The 25,228-nt window shown below is 40.1% G+C and overlaps 1 protein-coding gene across 3 annotated transcripts in view; it reads left to right on the top strand.

Annotated features, from left to right (window-relative positions):
• The window catches only part of ARHGAP10 (Rho GTPase activating protein 10), a 325,048-nt gene that overhangs the window by 75,404 nt on the left and 224,416 nt on the right, over window positions 1-25,228 (top strand). For 2 of the 3 annotated variants that reach the window (XM_045466135.1, XM_045466157.1), the window contains exons 2-3: window positions 7,204-7,299; window positions 7,373-7,434. In XM_045466135.1, the coding sequence (XP_045322091.1) occupies window positions 7,204-7,299; window positions 7,373-7,434 (158 nt within the window). Of the gene's footprint in view, window positions 1-4,944; window positions 4,991-7,203; window positions 7,300-7,372; window positions 7,435-25,228 lie in introns of those variants that run through there. The other variant, XM_045466146.1, reaches the window with a different exon arrangement.

The following is a 25,228-nucleotide window of genomic DNA, read 5'->3' as shown; positions in this document are numbered from 1 at the left end:
GGAATTTTGTTTCATTTCCAAGTTGAGTTGGGTTAACATCGGCATTATTTCCTTGGCATGAATCTGGCATGAAAGATATGAAGTTCTTAGAGTCTGTACCCTGTTCCTCTCTAAATAAAACACTGAAGAATTTTGGTACGTGTTTTGATGTGCAGAATGGGTGGCAGAGCTTCTCTTGGCAGAGCTTTTGCATATTTGATAAACTAGTTACTTGGGTCTCTACATGCAAAGGAATGTGAACATCTAGGTGCAGTTTGCCTATTTGAAAAAAGGCTTTAGCATCCGATATGGCTTGTGCAGAGTCTTATATTTCAAATTTAATGAGTAAGAAAGGCACATTTGTTTGCTGTTTCATTTTTCTTCTCAAGCCCAGAATTAGAGGACATGCCACATTTCCTTAGGTGTCCCCATTCGTGCTTCGGTTGACAGTGTGGGGAGTTGCTGGAGATAGTAGTTATGACCTTATTACCAGAGCCAGGCTGGGTCAGGTAGAGCAGTCGAACAGAGAGTTTTCCCAGTCACCTCCTTCGAAGTGCCTGTATGTGACTCAGAGTTCACGGTCATAACTGAAAACTGGTTAATAGGTGGGCATTCTGCAAAAGATAGTTTTCTCATCTGTATCATCAGCAAGGGTGAGCTTTGGCAATTTGGGCCCGTGTCTGGAGGCTCTCCAAACCTGGATTTAAACTGTGATTGGATCCCTACGTGTGCTACATCTCAAATTCATGAGATCTCAAATGAAACTCCTCATCTCTCACACTGCTCTTAGCCCTGGGAAGAGTTCTATGCCTCTGCTTCTTCCTATTTGTCTGTGGATTGAAGACCTAAAAATTCTAGTCTGGGTGACTCTGAGCCCAGGTTCATTTGAAAGAGTGCAAATCACATGAATTCTTTTACATTAGTTGTGCTTTATTTTCTTTCACACCTTGAAGGTATTTCATTCATAGTAGTGAGGAATTAGTAGACAGGAAAGGATGGGGGCATGGAGCCACGTGATTGTGAGTTTTCCATTTAGTTAGAATCTGCATTAGAGCTGTTCAGATAATTGGGTGAGATCTGGACAAGAGAATAATGTTCTGTCTTCTGAAAGTCGGAATGATGTAATGGAAGGGACATTGGTAGAGGCTTGAGAGACTAGGGAAGGGATCCTTTGCCTCCAGGACTTATTACTAGCAGTCTAAAGAGTCTGTGACCTTGATCAAGTCGCTAACCTGTCTCTGAACCTTCTTAACCCATTTGTAAAATAATGTGACACCAGGGGCACCTGGATGGCTCAGTTGGTTAAGTGTCCAACTCTTGGTTTCAGCTTGGGTCATGATCTCAAGGTTCATGGGTTCGAGCCCTGCATCAGGCTCTGCACTGGCATCTTGGAACCTACTTGGGATTCTCTGTCTTCCTCGCTCTCTGCCCCTTCCCCACTTGCACTTTTGCATGTGCTTTCTCTCTCTCCCTCTCTCTCTCAAAAATAAACTTAAAAAAAGTGACACCAACACCTACTCTCCAGGCTGATGATAAGGAGTAAATGAAGTAATATTTGTAAGTCAGTTAACAAAGAGTAGGCACTCAGTAAAGGCATTCCCATCCAGTGGGCCCCTCACCATCTTCCCCCAATAGAGGAATGTTGCTAGCTTTTGTAACTTGAAAACTAAAGACTGATTGAGATTTATGTGCAGTGATACCGGAAAGAGAAAACATTATCCTTTGCATAAAACATCTTTGTGCTTCTTTAAGGGACTGTACTAAATATAGTGAACTATCTCATGATTTCATATTATGTTTGAAAAGGCAGAAGATGTCTATGGAGGTATAAACTATATGGGAGAATAAATACATTTAGAATATACTAAATAAACATGATACATTTGTGATTCTTGAATGGAGTTTGGTGTGGTCACATTTTTAAACAAAAATTTTGCCTCATGAATTCTTTTTTTTTTTTTTTTTTTCAACGTTTATTTATTTTTGGGACAGAGAGAGACAGAGCATGAACGGGGGAGGGGCAGAGAGAGAGGGAGACACAGAATCGGAAACAGGCTCCAGGCTCTGAGCCACAGCCCAGAGCCCGACGCGGGGCTCGAACTCACGGAACGCGAGATCGTGACCTGGCTGAAGTCGGACGCTTAACCGACTGCGCCACCCAGGCGCCCCTGCCTCATGAATTCTAATAACACCAGAAAAAAGTCAACAGAAAGAAAAATGATTTATTCTAAAATAAAGTATTGGGGCACCTGGGTGGCTTAGTCGGCTGAATGTGTGACTTCAGCTTAGGGCATGATCTTGTGGTCTGTGAGTTTGAGCCCCACATTGTGGTCACTGCTGTCAGCGAAGAGCCCGCTTCATATCCTCTGTCTCCTTGTCTCCCTGCCCCTCCCCTGCTTGCTTGCTTTATCAAAAAAATAAACAAACATTAAAAATATGTATGTATGTATTTAAAATAAAGTTTTAATGTAACTACAATACTTAGCACTTAATGAGAGAAAAGCATGCTTTTTACCCAGGGAGAAATATCATATTGGCTGTGCAAATGAACCCAAATTTAATCTGCTGTTATAAACATTTTAAGCTAAAATGAAATTAGGTATTATGAAAGATTAAAAAAATTGATAGATTAAGTTTTTTACTTTCTAGAGAGCCTCCTGCCATGACCATATGAAACATGGTCTTCAAAGTATATTTTGACCTAGTGATTTGGATCAAATACCGCAGGAAACAGCTCCAGAGGGGAAAAATATAATTTATGCCAGTGTTTGTACATATTATATAAATAATCTATATAAAATGGGTATAATGTATAAGTAAATATACACATATAAACACATATATATATGTATATATACACATAAATGGAACCAATGTACACACCCCTGTTGAGAACTGACAAAGCAAACGTTAGTAAAATGGAATAATAAAGTTATTAAAAATGGTAATAAACCCACACACTATTAACATCTGGAAGGAGGCGCATGAGATACAAAAGAAAAATCCTATTGTGGTCCCTGTTTCAGGGATATAGTGACGCACAAGACTGTCAGTTACTGCCTCAGGGACACGACGTGATATTGTACAGTGGGAAAATAGATAATCCTGAGTGAGTTCTGACTATATAAGATAGTTTCAGATAATAAGTGCTACAAGGAGAATAAAGCAGCATTAGAATAGAGAGGGATTAAGGACCACGGGTGACCTTATTTTGGAGAGGATGGTAGGGAGGATGGCTCCATCAGAGACAGATGGACTGAGCCATCAGGGTTGAGAACCAGCCTGGTGAGGGTGGGGGTAGGGGAAGAGTGTTTCAGGTGAGCGAGTAGCAATTTTAAGGGTGTCAGACTGGAGTGAGTTTGGCATGTGTGACCCAGAGCACGCCAGTGTGGTTAAGCCTTGGAGAATAATTATATGTTTGCCTGGATGACGATGGAAAAAAGTTACTTTGGAATGGACTAAATTGCTAGTTTTTACTCTTTTATGGTTTTAAAGATTTTATTTTTAATTGTGAAATTATGGCAAAAATGAAACAAACGTACATTTTAAATAAGAATGTTAAAGCAAGTATCTGTAGACTCACCCCTAGGTTATGAGCTAAAATCCCTTCAATCCCTTCGTCCCTTTGCATTGCTCTCCTTTGCCTCCAGTGGTAAACATTGTGTGACTTTTGAGATAATGATTCCCTTGCTTTTCTATAATTTTGTGACCTATATATGCAACCCAGAATATAGTTTAGTGTAGCTTATTTTGAATTTTCTATGAGAGAATCATACTGTGTGCATTTTTTCTGTGTGACTTGCTTCTTTATGTCCAAGTTGTGAGATTCATGTGTGTTGACTTGTGAATTGATAGTTATTTCTACTCTATGGTGTATGAATGTAATATAATTTTCAGTTCTGTTGTTACTTGGTACTTGTTTTTTCCAGTTTTTGCTGTTATTATGATCATTCTGTTATGGGTTTTCTAGTATATGTCTACAAGTGCACATGTGTAAGAGTTTTTCTTGGGAATTTACCTAGAAGGACAATTTTGGGGTTGTAGGGTATCATCAAGTTTACTAGAAAATGCCAAAGTACTTAAAGAGTAAGTGTACCAATTTTTACTCTTAGCTAACAGTATGAGAGGATTTGTGTTGCTCCAAACACAGAATTACACCAACACCTGGACTTACCAGACTAATTTTTGCCAGTCTGGTAAGTGTATTGAGGTATGTTGAGCTTTTCATTTTCGTTACCACTAATGAGTCTGAGCACCCTTTTCATGTGGTTATAGGCCATTTAGATTTCCTTCAGTTCCTTTTGTGAAGGGCCTGTTGAAGTGTTTTGTTCAGTTTTTTTTTTTTTTATTAGAATTTCTGCCTTCATTGATTTATAGCTGTTACTTACATCTCCTGGGTGTGTGCTTATCTTCACTTTTTTAATGTCTTAAGCATTTTTCAAGTTTAACACAGTCAAATTTTACTAACCTTTCTGTATTAATTTATCTGTTGCCTTGTAACAAATCGTCCCCAAACGTAGTGGCTTAAACAGCAGCCATTTATTTATTTTAGTCTGGACTCCAGTTCATCTGGATTACCTCCTTCATAAAGGGCAGGAAAGCTTTGCTTCTGCAGGTTGGCTGCCTGACCCATGGGGCCGTAAGTTGAGGGAGAGCGGTGGGGGGGGGGGGGGGGGGGACACTGGGCCACTAGTCTTTCACCAACTAGCAAGCTAGCTTGGGCTTGTTCACACAGAAGCCAGAGGGTTCTAAGAGAGTCGACTAGAGGTATACAAAATTTTGTGAGTTGGAGGTTCTCAATTGGCACAGTGTTACTTTCACCACATCCTGCTGGCTCTAAGGCCAGCCTACATTCAAGGTGTGGGAAGAGAGACTCTACCTATTGCTGGAGGAGCTGCAGAGTCCACATTGAAAAGGGAGGTGCCTACAGGGACAGGTGGAGAATTGTCACCATGCTTGCAGTCCATCACATTTTACATTATGGTGTGTGCTTTTGTTCCATATGCTAAGGGTAAGAAGTTATAATCTTGTATCATCCTCTAAAGGTGTTGTGGTCTTTACCTTTTGCATTTTGGTCTTTCAGTTTGTTTTTTATTTTAAAGAGAAAAAGGATTTGAGAAAAGCGAACTAAACATGAATTAGATAGAGGAAGAATGACGTTTGAAAAGCCGCGATAGCGAGAGATGTTGATAATGAGGGAGGCTATGCACGTGTGGGGGCAGGGTGTCTCTGTACCTTCTGCCCAGTTTTGCTGGGAATCTAAAATTTATCTAAAAAATATAGTCTGTTAAGAAAATTAAGCAAAACCAAACCATGACAGTAGCTGAAAGAGCTGGGGAGCATTGTCAGAAAGTTTGGGAAGTGAGAGAAAGCAGCTTGTCCAGGAGGGTATTGGGGAGCTTTGTACTTAATGATTTGAGGTAAAGAGTTGGTAAAAGAAAAAAAAATCAGGTAGCATTTTATAATGTAAAAATAAGAATCTTTTGCTTTTATTCCTTGTTTAGTCAATGACTAAAAGAGAAAATTGCTTCTACTATCTCATTAAAAACAGCCCTCAGTTTTGACATTCTTGGCTTCTCTTTCTTGTCTACATTTATCTTTTGTGTGAGTACTCTGGCCAGCAGTTATAGATTGTGTTTTATTTTTTTCAACTTCTTAATCTGCTTGACATGAAACTTTAACACAGTCTGTCGATATTCACGGTATGGGAGTCAGGGAACAGCTTCTTAAAAGGTGCTTTAGACCGGTGGCAGGATTGTATCCAGGCCAGGGCATGGCTTTGTGCAAATAGCTCTGGAATAGAATCGAGCCTTTGCTGTTGTAGTAGCTGTGCAATTGTGTAAATTGTTTAACATCTCTGAGCTTTAGCACCCCACTGTAAAATGAAGATAATCTTTATTTTATATAAGAGTATTGAATGAGATATACACAGCATGTGCTATGGCCCATAAAATAAATGTTACCCTATTTTAGAAGTAGAATTTTCCATCATTTTCTTATTTTTTCTATCTTTGTATATACTTCCCTTTATTTTTTTAAATTGAGGAATAACTGTATTAGTATCAACATAGTGATTCGGTATTTATATACATTATGAAATGGTCACTACAATACACCTAGTTACTAGCTGTCACCATACAAAATTACTACAATGTTAATTGACTACATTGCCTATGCTGTACTTTACACTCCTCTGTCTTACTTATTTCATCATTGGAAGATTGTACTTCTTAATTCCCTTCATCTATTTCATCCTTCTCCCAACCCCCTTCCCTTGGGCTATCATCACTTTATTCTCTGTATCTATGAGTCTGTTTCTGTTTTGCTTTTTGTTTGGTTTGTTTTTTAGATTCCTCATATAAATGAAATCATATGGTATTTGTCTTCCTCTGTCTGACTTATTTCATGTTACATAATGCCCTCTAGATTTCTCCATGTTGTCACAAATGGCAAGATTTCCTTCCTTTTTTATGGCTGGGTAATATTCCATTGTGTATACATACCACATTTTCTTGATCTGTTCTTCTACCGATGGGCATTTAGGTTGCTTCCGTATCTTGGCTATCGTAAATGATACTGCAATGTAGTTTTCTACTAATTTCTATTAATCTCTAATAAAAAAAGATAAGACTGTGTAGGTCTTTGCAGAATGAATTCTTTCCATCATTTAAGCTTGGCCTTTAGCTACCTCCTGATGCTGTTTTCTATGAAAACTCTTTGATACTTCTGTGCTTCTCTGGCTGGAGTTTGCCAGTCAGTTAAGGGCATCTGGCCGGCTGACTTTGAGCTTTGATATTTTTATATTTGAAACCGTGGCATTCAGCCAGTTCTCCTCCAGCGCTGGGAGATACCATCAGGTGTATGTATTCCTAATCATAGCTTGAACTTTTGAATCGGGCAAGTTCTGACCTGAGTGAGCAGATAAAGAGAAAGAGCTTTGGGGAACAATGTGAAGCAGTTATATCTCTGAGGAAGAAGAGGGTGGGGGAGGGAGTAAACATGTCTCCAGCACCTGTTCCATGCCAGAGTGTAGAAGGGAAGACAGAAGCATCCCAGAGCATGCCAGGTTGAGGGTGATGGGCCCCTTGGCAAAGGATTTGGGTTGTGCCTCCTCTTGGGTTGGGTGAAGAGCCCTACAGCTCTAGTGACCTTAGGATGAATACATTTCTTCTAAGCCTGGACTGAAAACAAGGCCCCAGGTAATCATTAAATCTTTCTTTCTAGGTCTTTCAGCAGCCCAGCGGAAGTTTGCACATTCACTCCGAGACTTTAAATTTGAGTTCATCGGTGATGCAGAGACAGATGATGAACGCTGCATAGGTATGTAACAGTGAGGTTTTGGTTTATTCTCCTTTGCTTTGGCTACCAAATAATCGTAACTTTCTCTTTATAGATGCTTCCTTACGTGAATTTTCTAATTTTTTGAAGAATCTGGAAGAACAGAGAGAAATTATGGTGAGTTGCGGGATGTGAATTAGTAAATTGAACTTCAAGCAGAGAAAATCTGGGTCTAGAAGCTGGTTCTGGTAGAAGTTTTGATGCATTTATCTGCGGATGAAGTAACACTTAGCAGTGGAGAGCCCTGGATGAGGTTTCAGGAGCCTGGATTTCTAGTTCCACAGTGGTGCTGACTGTGGTGAGATCTTAGACAAGTTGCTGGACCTCTAGACCAAGGCCCGGTTTCTTTATCCATAAAGTAGTGGGTTGGACTGTAGCAGTGCTTTCTAGATTTTTGTTAGCAGTGGAGCACTTTCATTTAAATTGAGTCTCAGGCAGAACATTGATGTACCTAGAAGATCAAGGCAGAAAAGCTTATGTAGAGGCAGAGGGACAGCAGAGCAATGTTAGAGTCTGAATCATATTTTTATAGATTTTTAGGCTGTGTGGAGGGAGAGAATTTGGGCCAGGAAGTCCTTAGAATCCCTCTTTGCCTTGAGGTTCATGATCACAACAGTAAGAATAATAAGTACTTTCCATTGGGTGCTCTCCACATGCTTGATGCTATATGCTGAGTGCATTGAGTGGATGATTTTATTTAACAAAATGCTCAGCAATGGATTTTGAGGGTATTGAGTAATAATTTCTCACTTTTCTTAAAAGCTTCTTTCCTAATGTCTGTGATTCATTCATTCAATAAAGATTTATAGGAGAATTGCTCCCAGATTATTATATATTATCTATTCTCACCAGATTTTACAGGTGTTAAAAAAAATGACAAACTGGCTTTTTTTGTATCCTTGAGAATGAGTCCTACCTAGAATTATGTTAAAGTATAAGTGTACCAGTGGGTTCAGAAGTGCTTATAATAATAATATTGAACATGATAACTAAGATAGCCTTTAGTGTGTGTCTGGTACAGGGATATCAACCCTATGATCAACCTATGATAGAGACTCTTTTATTGTTCCCTATTTTACACTTGACATTGAGCCATAGTACCTTGCCCAAGATCACATGGTAGCTGAGAGGTAGAGCCAGAACCAGGCACTCTGAATCACCCACCATTTTGGTCAGCTTCCTAGATGTTACTGTAATTAATCTCTTTGGTGGTGGCGGTGGTGGGATTTCTGTCTAGTGTAGTTGCAGTAGGCGAAGAAGTAGTGGGAGGACATTGATTTTGTTTTAAAAGTGACAGTGACATATGGCTTCTAAAAACCCCAATATAATTTGCATTGTACCCTATATCCTGAGATGATTTGTTTATATTGTGAATACTATAGAGGGCCTGTGAAGGTACTGTGGTCCTGTTAGGTTTATCTGGCACAGACTGACATCTTCAGCCATTATTTGTGTGATCCCGAGTCACTAATTTTTTAGCCATTTAAGAAAGTCTAAATGTGATAGTGGATAAAAATAATGCTATCACCTTTGTACTACATGTGGGTGTGTGGGTAGTGATGGAAGTGTGTATACTCAGTTTATGTATTTAATAGTATCAACTTTTTTGTTCCCAGCCCTCTTTGGTGTTTAGTTTATTTTTCCTGGGATCCTGAGCTTTCAGCAAATATACATTTGATCTCTGAGTGTTTCAATTACTGTTTAGAATCTGAGCACACAAAGGAAAACCAAGCAAGCTTCCTCATGGAAGTTGCATTCTAGGAAGGGAAGGTGATAAATAAACATGTACTATAGGTCAGGTAGCGTAAGTCCTACAAAATCAAATAAAGAGGGGCCTCTGGCGGCTCAATTAAGCGTCCAACTTCAGCTCAGGTCATGATCTTGTGGGTTGTGAGTTCGAGCCCTGCTTCAGGCTCTCTGTTGTCATCTTAGGGCCCACTTGGGATTCTCTCTCTGTTCCTCTCTCTCTGCCCCTCCCCAACTTGTGTGTTCTCGCTCTCTCTCAAAATAAATGTATAAACCAAAAAAAACAAAACAAAACAAAAAAAATCAAAGTGAAGGAAAGTTAGTAGCTAAAGAGTCAGAGAGTGGGGCAGGGTACTCCTATATGTAGGGTGGTGAGGGGAGGCCCGTACAGCTGAGAACTATGTGAGGCATCCTGACATTTAGGGGAAGAGTGTTAGGTGGACCCGTGCTGGATTTTATCATCACCAAAATACTGTGTGACTACTTCTGTCTTGATGTCCTATTTCTGTTTTGTGTTCTTTGAGATGCACTGACTAGGTCAAAAAACTGGAATGTGGTCTTAGCTCCAGGCTGTCAGATGCAGATAGTGTGGTTCTCAGGGCTATTAATAGCTGGCATCTTGGTGCAATCTTCAGCTGTGTTGGGGGTTGATAGGGTCTTTTAGATAGGATGGGGATGATGGGGCTGGGTTTCTGGTATAGGGTAGAAGTAGAAATAGGATGTTGTCTGTATAAGGCTGGAACCTCAGGGAGGAATGGGACAGGATGTTATAACACATTTGTGGGAACAGCGACTCCTGCATAGCAGGAAACTATTCAAAGCCAGAAGGCAGTTTGGTGGCGGGGGGTAGGGAGCAGCTATGACCAACCATAGAATTAAAAGGACACCTCGTACGTTTTTTTTTTTTTTTAAAGCTTTTTAGCTTGGGAAAGTTTGAGCATGTACAAAAAGTAGAGAGAAAAATATGATTTTTTAAAAAAAATTTTTAACATTTATTTATTTTTGAGACAGAGAGAGAGCATGAACAGGGGAGGGTCAGAGAAAGAGGGAGACACAGAATCTGAAACAGGCTCCAGGCTCTGAGCCGTCAGCATAGAGCCCGACACGGGGCTCGAACCCACGGACCGTGAGATCATGACCTGAGCCGAAGTCGGACGCTTAACCGACTGAGCCATCCAGGCGCCCCGAGAGAAATATAATTAAACTGCATGTACTCAGTATCCAGCTTCAGTAACCATTGCCACACAGCCAATCTTGTTTCTCCTATACTTCTCACTCCCCACTCCCATGCCCCCACAATTTGATAGAAAGCCCATTATATTGTTTCATGCATAAATATCCTACTACAGAGCTCTGAAAGGTTAACTCTCTTCCTGATCCACAATATCCTTCACACACCTAAAGACAAGCAAATCGTCATTCTTAATATTAGAAGGAATTAGGCTATATTCAAAATTTTCTGATACTCATTTAAAGTCTGCCCTCACCTACAGCAGTTGGTTTGATTGAATCTGGATCCAAACACATTGCATTTGATAGATAAGTTTCTAAGTCTCTTTTAATCTGTAGGTTTTTCTTCCTTTTTTCCATTACTAAGAATTTCTGATACTTTTCTATTAGCCTTAAAAGACCTTTAAAATAGTACTACTTCCTGAGTTATCAATGAGTTATAACAAAATTAATAATAAAAATGAAAATGTTTAGTATTTAACCCATATTGGTGTTCTTTGGGTCTTTCTGTCTAATCTCCATCATCAGGGGTCTCACTTTTTTGTAACCATGAGAATTGCATGGAATCACAGCTACCTTTTTAAAAAATTTTTTTTTTTCCAACGTGTATTTATTTTTTTTTGGGACAGAGAGAGACAGAGCATGAACGGGGGAGGGGCAGAGAGAGAGGGAGACACAGAATCGGAAACAGGCTCCAGGCTCTGAGCCATCAGCCCAGAGCCCGACGCGGGGCTCGAACTCACGGACCGCGAGATCGTGACCTGGCTGAAGTCGGACGCTTAACCGACTGCGCCACCCAGGCGCCCCCACAGCTACCTTTTTTAAATTTTTTAAGTTAATTATTAATTTTTTATATTTTAGTGTTTATTTATTTTTGAGAGAGAGAGAGACAGAGAGAGCGAGCAGGGGAGGGGCAGAGACAGAGGGAGACACAGAATCTGAAGCAGTCTCCAGGCTCTGAGCTGTCAGCACAGACCCCGACATGGGGTTCAAACCCACAAACCGTGAGATCATGACCTGAGCTGAAGTCACATGCTCAACCGACTGAGCCACCCAGGTGCCCCTAGCTACCTTTGTTTTAAACAACTTTGAACACTTAGTAAAAAAAACTTTGATGCCTTACTAGACACTAGCCTTAAACTTTTGAATAAGAAAAGATACCTCCCCTAGGAAGTGCTCAGTATGGCCTTGGAGAATAACTGGTAAAAAAATGAATTAAAATATATTCTACTGGGGCACATGGTGGCTCAGTCAGTTAAGCATCTGACTCTTGATTTCTGCTCAGCTCATAATCTCATGGTTTGTGAGTTCGAGCCTCAAGTGAGGCTCTGTGCTGACAGCATGAAGCCTGCTTGGGATTCTCTCTGCCCCTCTCTCTGCCCCTCTCCCACTTGTGTGCGCCCCCCCCCCCCCAAATAAATAAACTTACAAAAAGTCTATTCTCCTGTGATAACACAAAGTTAGGTGGGGTTTCATGGAGTAGGAAGAGGTTAAGTCTGTGCTTATCAGGAAGGACTTTGTGGAAGAAGTTGTGTTTGAGCTGGAGTTTGTGGAGCAGAGACACAAAGGAGGACCTTTGTGTGGTTTAACAAGTTCATACCTCTCCAACACGTGACATACAGATGAGGAAAGTCTTTAAGTAGCTAAAATAGAAGCCAGTGCATTCTGGGAAATCTTTAAAAACTCTTGTTTCACTTACAGTTATTACACATCAGCAGCAAAAAGCTACATATTAAGAAAAAGGAATGCAAAATCACAACTCTAACATAGAGGTTGAAATATTCTAAACTTGGTTCTAAGAATTTAACAAAATCTTAGTGGTCGCTTAATCTTTAAAAACAGTTAGTGTTGGGACACCTTTGTGGCTCAGTTGGTTAAGCATCTGACACTTGGTTCCGGCTCAGGTCATGATCTCACGCTTTGTGAGTTTGAGCCCTGTGTCGGGCTCTGTGCTGACAGCTCAGAGCCTGAAGCCTGCTTCAGATTTTGTGTCTCCCTCTCTCTCTGCCCCTCCCCCCACTCGTGCTCTGTCTCTCTCAAAAATAAATATTCAAAAAAAAAAAAAAAACCCAAAAAACCAAAAACAATGAGTGTTTTCTGAAGTCCTAAATTAAATGTTGCACTGTAATAATTAGATGTTCATAATTAAGACTGAGTCATTAAAATATGAAAAAATATTTTGATCTGTGTTTTAGAAGGCAAGGACCAGGGTAAAAAAAACTTTTTAAAAAGCTTTCCATTTTTTAAATAAATGTTAAAATAGGATGTTGGGTTTTAGGAATAAAGTCATCAGACTGGAAGCTCAACAATAAGGAACAAGTTCTTTGTTGGTTGTGAGCCATCAGGAATATGTATACACACATGACTAATCTGTATACCTCAATAGGCTTAGATATAAATAGTTCAACAAATACTGTGTGTGCCCATACACTGTGCCAAGTGCTATAAAGATAAAGGCATAGTTCCTCCCTTTGCATAGTTAGCCGTCCATTGGGAGAGATTACACAAAGCATGCTTTGTGGTAACAGAGTTATTGGGGAATTCAGGGAAAGCGTAGTAGAGATGTCCTTTCAGACCTCAGTTGACAGATGAGTAGGGGTTATCCAAGTAAGGAAAGATAGAAGTGAAGCACTAGTTTCTTCCGGGCAGACAGAATTTGGGGAAGAAGGAGGTATCTGTTTGTGTTATTTCCCACCAGTGTCTAGCTACATAGCTATTAAAGCCAGTTGTTGAGGAGGGAACTGGAAAGAAGGCTGGTCAGGAAGGCAGAGTGTCTCCCCGCAACCCCTGCATGAAATTTCTGTGAATGAATGTGTCATGCCCTTTACAAGGCCAATATTGACTTTTTTGGAATAGTGTTTTCAAGTGAGTACTTTTTATTGATCACTTTGCCAGCCTTGACTGTGAAATTGACCAACTCCAGTTGGGAGCTGAGTGCTGTTTGTGGCCAGAATTGCTGAGCTCACTTCTGTGCATGTTCTCTGAGGAAAGTACTGTATGGTGTTTCACTGCCAGAATTCTGGAGATGTTCTCTCTGGCATGGCAGGACATGGCGTACTGATCTGAGGTGGGCAGCTGTCCAAGAATTTAAGGGCTTTTAAAATAGTGCTGCAGCGTTTATGATGTTCTTTTAACCTTCATATTGGATTTACCTCTCTATATGCTTCTTTTATCATAACTTTTTCTTTTTTTTTTGTCCTTTTCCTGAACACGACTGCTCAGTTTCTCAGGATTTTGGGAAATCAGGGCAGTTGTGTGAGGCCCAGAGGTTGAGGAAAGCTTCAGGGAAGAGGGGATGCCTTGAGAGAGAAGGCAGAGCTTGCCAGATGGTGCACAAAAGTTACCTCCCTCTCATCCAGAGAGGGCTGGGTGCTGACTGGGCTGCCAAACAGTGAAGAGACATCTTGTCCACCAGCTGCATCCTTTCCCTACTTGAGCAAGATGACCCTGTTCTGTTCAGAATTTTACTGTTACTTAATTTGTGTTTAGCATTACTTATGACTTCCTGAAATGTGATGAGTACCTAAGGTATTCAAACCACTGGGAAGATTGTGCCTTTATAAAGTGTCATCTGACTATAAAAATATTTTATATGGTATATCAAACCTATTTTAATCAATTATTTTAGACTCCGTAGGCTTTTGAGAACTCCTCCCCCTCCCGCTCCCCCTCCTGCTTTTACTCCTCCTCCCCCTGCCCTTCTCCTCCCCCTCCTCCTCCGTCTCTTCCCCCTCCTCCTCCTTCTCCTCCCCCTCCTCTCCCTCCTCCTCCTGCTACCCTCCTCCTCCTCCTTTTCCTTCCTCCTCCTCTTCCTTCCTCCTCCTCCTTTTCCTTCCTCCTCCTCCTTTTCCTTCATCCTCCCCCTTTTCCTTCCTCCTCCCCCTTTTCCTTCCTCCTCCTCCCCCTTTTCCTTCCTCCTCCTCATGTTTTTCTCCACCACAGATTTCACTTTTGTGAAAACACCAGGATAGGGAACACTTGCTAGGTGATTTGCCCTGAGCTTATGCCCTAGTAAAGAAGGCACTGGGCTTCTCAGTACCAAAGGCTTTTGTCGATAGCTTAGGTGGTTCCAGGCAAGACACAATGGATGTTTCCTCAGTGCTTGCCAATTTGCATCACTCCTTCTTCATTGGTCTTTCATTGTGTCAAGTATCTTAAGTGATTTCTAGCTCTTTTGGGGTTTTTGATACTGATTTTTACTCTAAAACTTTGTTTTTTTTCTTTCAAAAGTATTTCCTGATACTCTTAAAATGACGTGTGTTGGTTAAAATGAACTAAATATCTTTTACCTTTTGGGAGAAATTTTTATGCTATTTTTGTCTTAAGTACCAGAGGACGGTGGTTCCCAAAGCTAGGTCTCTGGTCCAGCAGCATCAGCATCACCTGGGACCATGCTAGATATATTAACTCTCGGACCCCACCCTAAACCTACTGAATCAGAAACTCTGGGGTACAGCCCATCAGTCTGTGTTTTAATAACCCCTCCAGGTTATTGTGAAGCATGCTTAAATTGGAACCTCCTGACCTTGGAGCTGGAGATGTCTGAAAGTTGGAAACACTACAAATTGGTTTTTGATGACTTTCTGTTTACTAGGAGGTTCAAATAAAATAGACTTTAAAAACCTCAGCTTTTATATGCCGTTTCCAAAGGATTTTGAACTATATCTAGTGTTTTTTTTTTTTTTTTTTAAATAGGTTTCTGCTGTTAGGAATTTTAGTGTTCGTGTTTAGCATTACTTTGAGTTCTTGTAATGTGCTGGGCACCTAAGGCATTCCATGCCACTGGAAAGACTGTGCCTTTAGTTTAATCTTACTGTAAATATTATATTTCATATGGTATATCAAACTGATTTTAACCAGTTCTTTTACAGTTAAAGTGACATTTGTGTGTGTGTGTGTGTGTGTGTGTGTGTGTGTGTGCGCGCGCACGCACGCGCGCACAGTTCTATTGGAAGGCATATTCAGGTGGGGAAAAAATCCATCTTGAACTTTTGTGAGAATATTTCTCAGTTTAGTTTAAAAGTTGTCAGTGACCTAACTTTATAAAGAATTTTTCTCCTTGGAACTGACCCTTACAATTTGACAACACTGTTTTGTTCACATAAATCCGTTTTTTACCCTTGTAAACTCATTATTAATTCAATCAGATACAGATGTCATTGTGAAACGTGTTTCCTAGGAATATACTTTTTGAAAGTTGGACTTTTACTCAGAAACCTATAGAGGTTATAGTCAGAATTGACTCGAATAAATCAGAATTCTAAAATGAGTGAGGATGATTTAGGCAAGAGGATTGGGCTCCTTGGTGGACCCCATTACGTGGGAGGCCTTGCTCATGACTCAGTGCCCTCTCTTGGTGACTCATAGTCATCTGTGGTCTCAAAGCCTTGTCATCGTCAGATTCTACTTCCCTATTGAAACTTATGTTTCCTGTATTTCATATCTTGGGCTTTGTTCTTGTCCACTTCTGAGGAATCCGCTTTTCTGATTAAATCCCTTATTACTGACACGAAAGAGCAGAGTAGACAAGGACTCCTCAACCCATCCCCAGCACACATCCATGCACACCAACAACAGACACCAGAATGTGACCAGCCCCCTCATTTCATTGTCTTATCTAGAGGAGTGGTTCCAATAGTGAGAATTAAGTTCAGCTGAGTCTGCAGTTGCATGAGGAAAATATTTTTGTCAGATCCAGTCATGAAGTACTCAAAGGTATGGCCTTGGCTCCTAAAACAAAGAGTTGAGAGAGAACTTAGGGAAACTTTTAACCCTTTTATTGACCAAAAAAAAAAAAAAAACCAAACAAACAAACAAAACAAACAAACTGGAATTCAGTGAAGTAAAGTGATTTGATCCATGTCACTTTAGAACATAAGTTGGTGACAGTGATGAAAAGAGAATCTTTCTCCTGTCTTCCTATCTCTTGGTATCCTAGCGACATTATTCTTTGCCTGTAGCTCCTTGTAAGATTACCAGCCTTCCTTCCACCTTTGAACATGGCGGGGAATGGAAATTTATCCTTATATCTGCTGTCTGCCAGGCAGGAGTCTTGAAGAAATGTGAATTTTATTCTTTCTTTGTTTTTTGTTTTTTTTTTGTTTTTTTGTTTTTTTTTTTTAAGTTTCTTTGTGAGAGAGACAGCGCAAGTGAGGGAAGGGCAGTGAGATAGGAGACAGAATCCATGCAGGCTCTACGTCATCAGTGCAGAGCCCAATGTGAGGCTTGAACCCACAAAGCCATGAGATCATGACCTGAGCCGAAACCAAGAGCTGGACTCTTAACCGAGTGAGCCACCCAGGTGCTCCTGTTGTTATTTCTCCTGGCTGTTTGGATAACTGTAGCTCAACATTTCAATCAATAAACCACTTGGTCACTTGAGGAAGAAGTATGAATCCTGGTAACGGTTAGAAGACCTGCCATTAAGACCTTCTGGTTAGGTCAAAGGAGTTCCAGCATCAGGAAATACCTAGAAAGTGGATGCTATCATCTTGGAAGAAAATTCTGGGTCCTATAGTGGAGTACCACTTCAAGAAATAAGGCATCTCCACTATTCTTGATGGCACAAAGGAAAAAAGAACAATGTGTGGGCAAAACTAGGTATAAATGAGTGAGATGAAAAGTGATTCAGGAGAGCTGGACTCTGAAGAAGTTTTAGAAATATCTTAAATATATTTTGTTTTTTGTTTATGTATACACAAGAGGGATACAGGATAAAAATCTGTCAAAGAACTTTTTCAATAAATGTAAAAGTTTAAATCAAGGTTTCCATATTTTTTCCATAATACCATATAGAAAAGTGGAGTGTCGTCTTCTTAGTGGCATGTTAGATTGAATGAAATACAGAACTTGAATGGTGGTGGGCATTACTAGAGGTCCAGGAGTAGACTAGTGGCCATGGCCATATAGTGGGAAGAACATGAACTTAGGAAGTAGTGGCAGACGGGCACCTCTCAGATCGCCCACTGCAGGGAGTGTAAGGACCATTGGACCTAGCTGTTGCTATGTGTTCCATTACTGTGTTAGAGTGAAGGCCACACCTCCTACAGTCTACCCCCAGCCAGGACCGAGACAGCGGGGGTACTAAAGCAGCTCATTGCTGGGGACTCTGGAGTCCTCTGACAGGCAGCCTTGACTCAAGGAGTCCCCGATGGCCTTGCTGAACTTTCCTTCGAACTGCACTGCAGTCTAATGCATGTCTATCCAACCTTGCAGCCTTCCTCCCCTCCCTGTCTCCTTCCACTGGGATGAGATCTGCATCACTGTCTCCCTGATTACCCCCGCCCCCCCCCCCCTTTTTCTCACAGACATTACCCCTAATAAATTTCTGGCATTTCTAATCTTGTGGCGGTGTCTGGTTCTTAGAGGACCTGGTGTAACACAGAAACGGACTGTTTTGAATGAAGATAATATGTACAGGAGACACAGCATAGGTGTTCATAGTTACCATTGTTGCCATCAGCAGGGAATGTGGAATTCATATAGAAACTCTATTCTTTACGTTATCTAAATTTGTATGAGAATCCTACTGCTTCATAAAACAAGTATTTTTGAATGTTGGGAGCTGAGCAGTGTTTGTTTGTTTATTTATTTGAGAGAGAGCGCGTGTGCATGTGAGAGCAAGAACAAGCAGGGGAAGGGCAGAGAGAGGGAAGGAAAATCTAAAGCAAGTTCCACACAAGCACAGAGCCCCGCGTGGGGCTCGAACCCATGAACCATGATATGACCTGAGCCAAAGTTGGACACTCAACTGACTGAGCCACCCAGGTGCCCCAGGAGCTGGGCAGTGTTCTAGCACCCGAGAATGCGAGAGTTAGTGAGGGATTAGGCACTTGTCAGGATGAGGTGCTCAGCTGCTGGCTGCTTAGTGGAGAATGAGAGCCTTTCTGTCTGACACCCTCCTTCTCTCAGCCACTCAAGTAGCCCAGGTACAGAAGGGCCGGAGATCAGTGTCTTTGCCTTTGGCCAAATGTATAGGTGTTCTTTTCTGAATAGATCCCCACCCATCTCTTTCTCTCTATTTCTATCAGGTTTTCTTTTTTTTTTTTTAAGTTCAATTATTTACTTTGAGAGACGGAGAGAGAGTGTGTGTGCCCACAAGCAGGGGAGGGGCAGGGAGAAGGAGAGACAGAATCCAAGCAGGCTCCATGCCATCAGTGCAGAACCTGATGCTGGGCTTGAACCCGTGAACCGTGAGATCATGACCTGAGATCAAGAGTCGGAAGCTTAATTGACTGTACCACCCAGGCACCCCTCTCATGTTTTCTTGACTGAAAATTTATTGCCTGATTCATGAGGTTCCATTTCTAGCTATGCCACTGACTTGTACCATTCGCTTCAGAAATTACAATTTCTCTCATTTAAAGATAAAAAATATAATTTAAAATTCTCTCATGATACTTTTGCAGCCTTCTGTCGGGCTCCTATTTCACTTGCTTTTGTGGCGTCTTATTCCTTCTCACAATGTTCTGCCCAAGTATTTAGTAAAAAAAAAAAAAAAAAAAAGAAGCTAGATCTTTACTGTCCATCATGCACAGAGGGAAAGAAGATAAAGGTTAAATCTCTGCATGTCCTTATTAGGTTAACTCATTCCTAATATACCTAATCTTTGTTTGAAGATTCTTACTTTTTCCAAAGAATAATACAAATCTTTACTGGTTGGATCTACTGGATTTAAATAATTGGAGTAAAATGGCAGCCTTTAATGAAAGGCCTTCACAATTGATGCAAGCTTCCTTTTTTTTTTCCCTCTTCAGCTAAACACTAATATATTTGTAGAACATAGACATTAAGTAAGGGAAGCTTAACTTTTTTGTGATTCAGTGGCCTAACTTTTTGTTTGTTTGTTTTTTGAGAGCCAGTTTATGGCCAGATATTCAGGGAATTAAGCCAGGGAGCAGAAATTGTCAGAACTTAGCTCAAATACTCTTGTTTTATTAAGGCTCTGTTCAGAGTTTACAATTGAAAGTTGACAAAAACTCTCATTGGAGGACTTTTTATTCTTGGCCTTTCAGAAGAAAACAAAAGTGTAGTGATTGATCTAGTGAATTTGGAATATATATTTTACAAATTATAATTTCCAGACTGTTAAGTTGGACTGCTGTGGTTTAAAAGAATCAGATGTTCAAGGAACCATTTTATATTAATTGGCTTTTAATTTTCAGGTTTAAACTCTGTAGAATTAATTTATAGCACCTCTGTACCTATGTCTCAGTTAGACCTTTGTACATGGGTTTATTAAGGTTCTTACCAGTTCTTAGCCGATAAGTTTGAGGTATCAACACTCTAAAGTTTAATTTTGTTTTTACATTAATTTTTTTCTACCAGAAGGATTTAGCTTAGCTTAAGCTGTGCTCACAAATAAAATAATATCCAGGGATTTATTTGGAAGTTAAAATTGCTTCTCATGTGGCATTCCCTTCCTTTTTTTTTTTTTTTTTTTTTTTTGCTTGTGTTAAGTAGGTAGAGCGAACAAGCATTATTCCTTCTTTAAAGTTGAGAATATTCAGGTAACAAAAGAGAATTGTTTCTTTTATGGTCAAAAAACAGAAATGGTTGGGTCTGAGCCCAAATGAAAGAATGTTGGCCTCTTATTTGTCACTGTGGCCGGGCTCTTTTAGCACACCAATGAAATGTTTTTGTTTTTTTCTCAGCATCAGAGTCTTCTGACTTATTTCTCTTATAATTTTAGGTATTAAAAAATGGGAGGGCTTTATTGTGCATTTCAGTTTTCCTATTATAACTTGAGTCTGAGTTGATGGGAGACAGCACAGTCCAGAGAAAGACTGGCTAGATAGAGAAAAAGGGAGGTAGCAAAGGATGAGTGTGAATGGGAAATCATCTAATTAATAAAAAATTATTTGGTTTAATCAGGAGAAAAATCTTGTTTGGGAATTGAGATGGATAGTACTGAAAGCATTTTGACACGATTGCATACAGTTCAGAAATTTTGAAGAAATGTGAATCCTATGTTAGTCTGTCCTCAGTTGCAAGGTCTGAGTCTTCTGAACAGAAAGGGAATTTATTTAAAGACTGTTCAGTAGCTTGTGGTATCTTCATATGGTTCTGAGAACTGAGAAAGATGCCCAGAGTTGCACTGCAGAGCTGGGTTTGGAGAAGATGGTCACAACCCTTTCCACAGGGTGTAGACAACAGAGCATGCACCAACCATACCGCTGCCCCTGGTGGTGGTTGTAGAACTTCTACTTTTGCAAATGAGTTGCTACTACTCAGCAGAATCTCTGGTCACTAGTTTCTGTAAGCACTGGCTTCCGAATCAAAGTCTGGGCTGGCAGGATCTGATTAGTGGCACTCTGGCCGGGTCCCGCTACCTCACTACAAGACTGCTAGGAGAGCAAGTGTCTGTCATTTCCAGCTTCCATAGTGGAAGCTGGGTTGTGCCTCATATGTTAGGAGAATTCTCAAACATAGGAAGGTGTTTCAGGTGGTGCGTATCCCAGAAGGACAGAGATCCACTACGTATAATGTTTATGCCTGACTGTATGCAACATCATTTTCCCATGAGAAGATGAAACAAAAATGTTTTTGGATGGCTTGAATGTACATGCTTGTAGGTATGCACGTGTATATCTACTAGATAATCACATGCCTACTTTCGTTATTTAGTGGATTAAGTATGTGGCTATATTTTAAAATCAAATGATTAGTGTATACTTTGGAAAAATTTCCCCCACTTATTTCATAAAAAAGTTATTCCAAGTCTTGACGACTTTTACATTAGTATGTTTATCACTGACACATTCTGAATCTTTTGGCACAACTTTCCAGAGTATGTCATGGCCACATCTGTCTGAATTCTTTCTGATACAGCACCTTTGAAAAATCTCTTTCTGCTGCTTTCTTTCAATATTTTATCTCAAGCTACAGATACCCATGTGTAGCACATTTGGACGATATCTTTTACAGATTTTATAAGACAGATAGATGTATTTTCATGAGTTACTGTTAACTACTGCCTTGTTTCTTTTGAAGTGATCTTTATAAAAACACCAAACACTTAGAATTTGAGGTTTTCTCCAGGATAACTAAAGCTCTTAAATTTCTTCGCTTCCACTTGTTTTTGTAACCCAGAACTCTTTGTAAACTGCAAGTATCTGAAACTAGGTGTGATGGGGGCTGTTTCAGGCTGAGGACTGTTTCCTCAAACAGTCCTTTGTTGATCAAAATAATGGAAAGCACACTCCTTAAGGAGACTCTGAGAATTCTTATGTAGGGTTAAGTCCCTCTGACAATTTTGGGAAAAATATTTCTTATGTTCAGAAATATAAATATAATTATATATATATATAGTGTTATATCCTGAGGTTCTGTTTCAAGAAAAAGTAAGAAACATGTCTGTGATGTATCTTTGCTGTTATTCTTGATATTGGAGTTGGAAAGTAGAGTTTTCCATTTAGTCTAATGCAATGGGAAGTATCTGGAAGGTCATGGGAGAAAATAGTGGAAATTCTCCTTTGCTCTCAGATTATGCATTCCTCTGGGGTCAAGAACACTTGGAATCTAGGCTTAAAATAACAAGGGCCATGGGGAACAGACATAATTCCTTCTGTTTCATTAGACTCAGTCTATCCTTGTTAGTACTAAGTGATCAGAAGGGCGTGGTTTAGTACTTACACTGACATATTCACTGTATTATTTAGATTGAGACTTTAAAAAACTGTTAAAGATCTCATAGAATGTAGTTTTGCCTTTTCACTGAATATGGGTTTCTAACCCCAAGCCCCATTCTGTTTAGAATTAGAACATCAGAACTTAGCCTGCCCTCAAATGGGCAGCCTTAAAACATCAGCAGAGGTTCTTCCCCAGCCCAAAGTAGAGTCTGGTGGTCTGCTGGGTAGCTGTCATTGCCAACAGATTTCTCAGCTACTGCTTGAACTGTGGGGGCAGGCAGAGATATCACCTTACCTTCTGTTTTCCTTTTAGCCATTGAAGTTCTCACATCCAGATGTCTAACGAAAGGGATTTCAGACTTGACTAGTTGGAAATATTTTAATCCCCCAGGCTGTTATAAAATAGCCTCATTCTTTTACTTTGAATTGTGAAGTTTTAATGGATTCTGTGATTTGCCATTCAACACTGAAATGTGGCTTGCATTTCTGCTTCTCCCACCTCATATAGAATCCTAGAGCTGGATGAGACGTCTCCTGGGCCAGCTTTTCCTCCTGCAGGCCTCTATGATAGAGTGTCCCTGGGCATTGGTCACCTAGATTGTACTTGTTGATGGGAAAGGAGCTAGAGGTCAGACTTTGCCTGGTCCATGAAGGTCTTACTGAGCTCCCCTTGGGAGCAAACCCCAAATCTGCATTACAGCTTCTTCCCATTAGACCTGGTTTTGTCTTCTTTAAGCAAATCAGAATGATTTTTTCCTTCTTTCACACAGCACCTGTTTAAATGTTTATAGGCAGCTTTCATGTTTCCTCTAAATATTCTCTTCCTCCCCAATTCTATTGAATGCCTCTGGTTTTCTTGTTCCTCCTACACTGTTTTAGCATTCTGGGCACATTGTCGCTTTACCCCAGTTAGAAAATGTCTTTTTTAAAATGCAATATCCATACTATTGAGATAGATTCTGATCTCACGGGACACCGTTGAATGATTGGCTTGTTTGGTTTGAACATAGCCAATGTATGAGTTCATTCTTTTCTAGGGCAACTTAGGACTCTTTTGACTCATGCTGAACATTCAGTTAACTCATTTTTAGGGACTAAAGCCGTTATTAAAGCCCGCTATAAATTCATATAAATTGTTAATATAGTTTCTTTTCTTTTCTTTCTTTCTTTCTTTTTTTTTTTAATGCTTGCACAGTTGCTTTTCAACACTGAAACCCACTGGCTTGCTTTTCCCAGGCAAATCTATTACCTCACTTGTAAATCCCTCTTTTCAGCTGGACAGCTACTTGAACTGTGATTCCCTCATGCAACATTCAACCTTTCCTCCCAAGTTTTGTTCCCCTGCAAATATAGTAAATGTATATTAAAATATACACTGGGGCACCTGGGTGGTCCTGTTGGTTAGAAGTTCGACTCCTGATCTCAGCTCAGATCTTGATCTCAGGTTCCTGAATTCAAGCCCTACATTGGGCTCTGCACTGGGAGTGAAGCCTACTTAAAAAGAAAAAAAAGAAAGAAAAAAAAGAAGAAAAGAAAAGAAATATGCAACCAGATAAGAGTAAGTAGAACATCTTGGGATGTACTCAAGATGATTCTCTCAGGCAGAGTTGAGCCAGCCATGGCCCAAGCCCACCTCACCTCCTGTATTTGTAAATACATTTTTGCTGGAGTACAGCTGTGCTCATTCACTTATGTACTGTTTATGACTGCTTTTGGGCTACAATGGAAGAGTTGGGTAGTTGCAACTGAGGCTATATGACTGCAAAGCCTAAAGTATTTACTACCCAGCCTTTTATATAAAAAGTTGGCTGACTCCTGCCCTAAGGTGAAAGCAACTGGTAAATCAACACATTTTACATTCATGTAGATGCATTCTGTTTCTAAGCAAGACTATCCAAAACCCTTTTCAAGGCTCATTAGTCAAAGCCTTTTCTGATTTCTTATTGTGGCTAGTTCAAGTATTTTATGGGGAATAATATGGTTACATAATCTTATAGGTGGAGTATAAAATCACATTCTCTATTTGCTTTTTCTTTCTCTCTTTAAATTACCTGATTTCTACTGTATTAGTATTTGAAAGCTTTTCTCCATAGTATTACTTTCAGCTGTCTCTTTTAAATTGGGGAACTGTTACCACCAGAAATTTTCTTTAGGGTTTTAGGAGCCATCCTTGATTTGGTATTCATTTGTCTCTGGGGAAGAATCATGTTTTGGCATTAGAACATTTCAGTAACACTTATTCCTAACAAATATTATATAATACTTCTGTGAAATTTTTAAAAGGAACTGAGAGATTCCATGGAGTGTCTAGTCTATTTTGAGAGAAAGAAGAAAACAATCCTTCTTGCTCAACCACCAGTGCCTTACTGAAACGTTGAGTAGCTCCTCTTGTTTTGTTTATTGAATAGAACGCTTAAGGCTCAGTTCAGAAGGTACATAACCAGATTTTAAAAGACAAAATTGGTAATGGATTTTAAATTAAAGTTTTTTTAATCAAAAAAGTTTTATGAAAGAGTTGGACATAGTGATAAGACAACAACTCCTTTCGTATTCTGGAAATTTGCTTGTTAACTTGCAAACAGTAAGAAATCTCTCATACTGTTTTCCTTGGGAAAAAGAGTTAGACCTTGGGAGTCAGACACATGCTGCATCACGTTAATTATCCAAGTGAAGGACACATTTAATGACCTAAAATTACTTGTGTGTAGTCTTTGTGGGCCCCCTTTTGTAAAGGACGGTGTTTACGCCACACGATGAACTTTTAGGACTTGCATTTTAAAAGGCCTCTCTGTGTTTGTGTTATTAATGCCTGTATCTAGCATTTACTGAACATTTCCTAGATCCTATTCTGATGGTTCCTGGGGCCCATTGGATCTCTTCAGCCTCCTCTGCTGATTTTTAGCTGCGTTAGTGACACTGAATTGCTTGCAGGTGTATGCCCTGAAATTGCTGTTTTCCTCTCCCCTTTATCCTTACTCTTTGCCATCGCTTCTCGGCCTTTTGGCTAAGATCAAGTGTATCCTTACTCTTTGCCTGGAGAACTCGTATGCCCTATTTCGGGCTCTGCTTTATCCCCTTCCAGAAATCTCTTTTACCCAGTCAGCTCCGTCACCTGTGCAACTTGCCTGTGCTGTGCACACCACATCAATACTATGCTGATATGTTCACATGTCCTGGAAATACTCTTACCTTGGTTAAACCTAGCTGCTCACTCACTCCCTGCATTGCTAGAGAAAATCGCACAGCAAGACAGATGGATGTCTTCCCAAACTGCTGCTCAGTTATTTTAAATGGCCTGTAGCCCT

Source organism: Leopardus geoffroyi, chromosome B1 (genome assembly GCF_018350155.1).
Source record: "Leopardus geoffroyi isolate Oge1 chromosome B1, O.geoffroyi_Oge1_pat1.0, whole genome shotgun sequence".
In the NCBI taxonomy this organism is placed as follows: Eukaryota; Metazoa; Chordata; class Mammalia; order Carnivora; family Felidae; genus Leopardus; species Leopardus geoffroyi.
The sequence above is the reverse complement of the archived record's forward strand: the minus strand, read 5'-3'. Positions and strand labels throughout refer to the sequence as shown.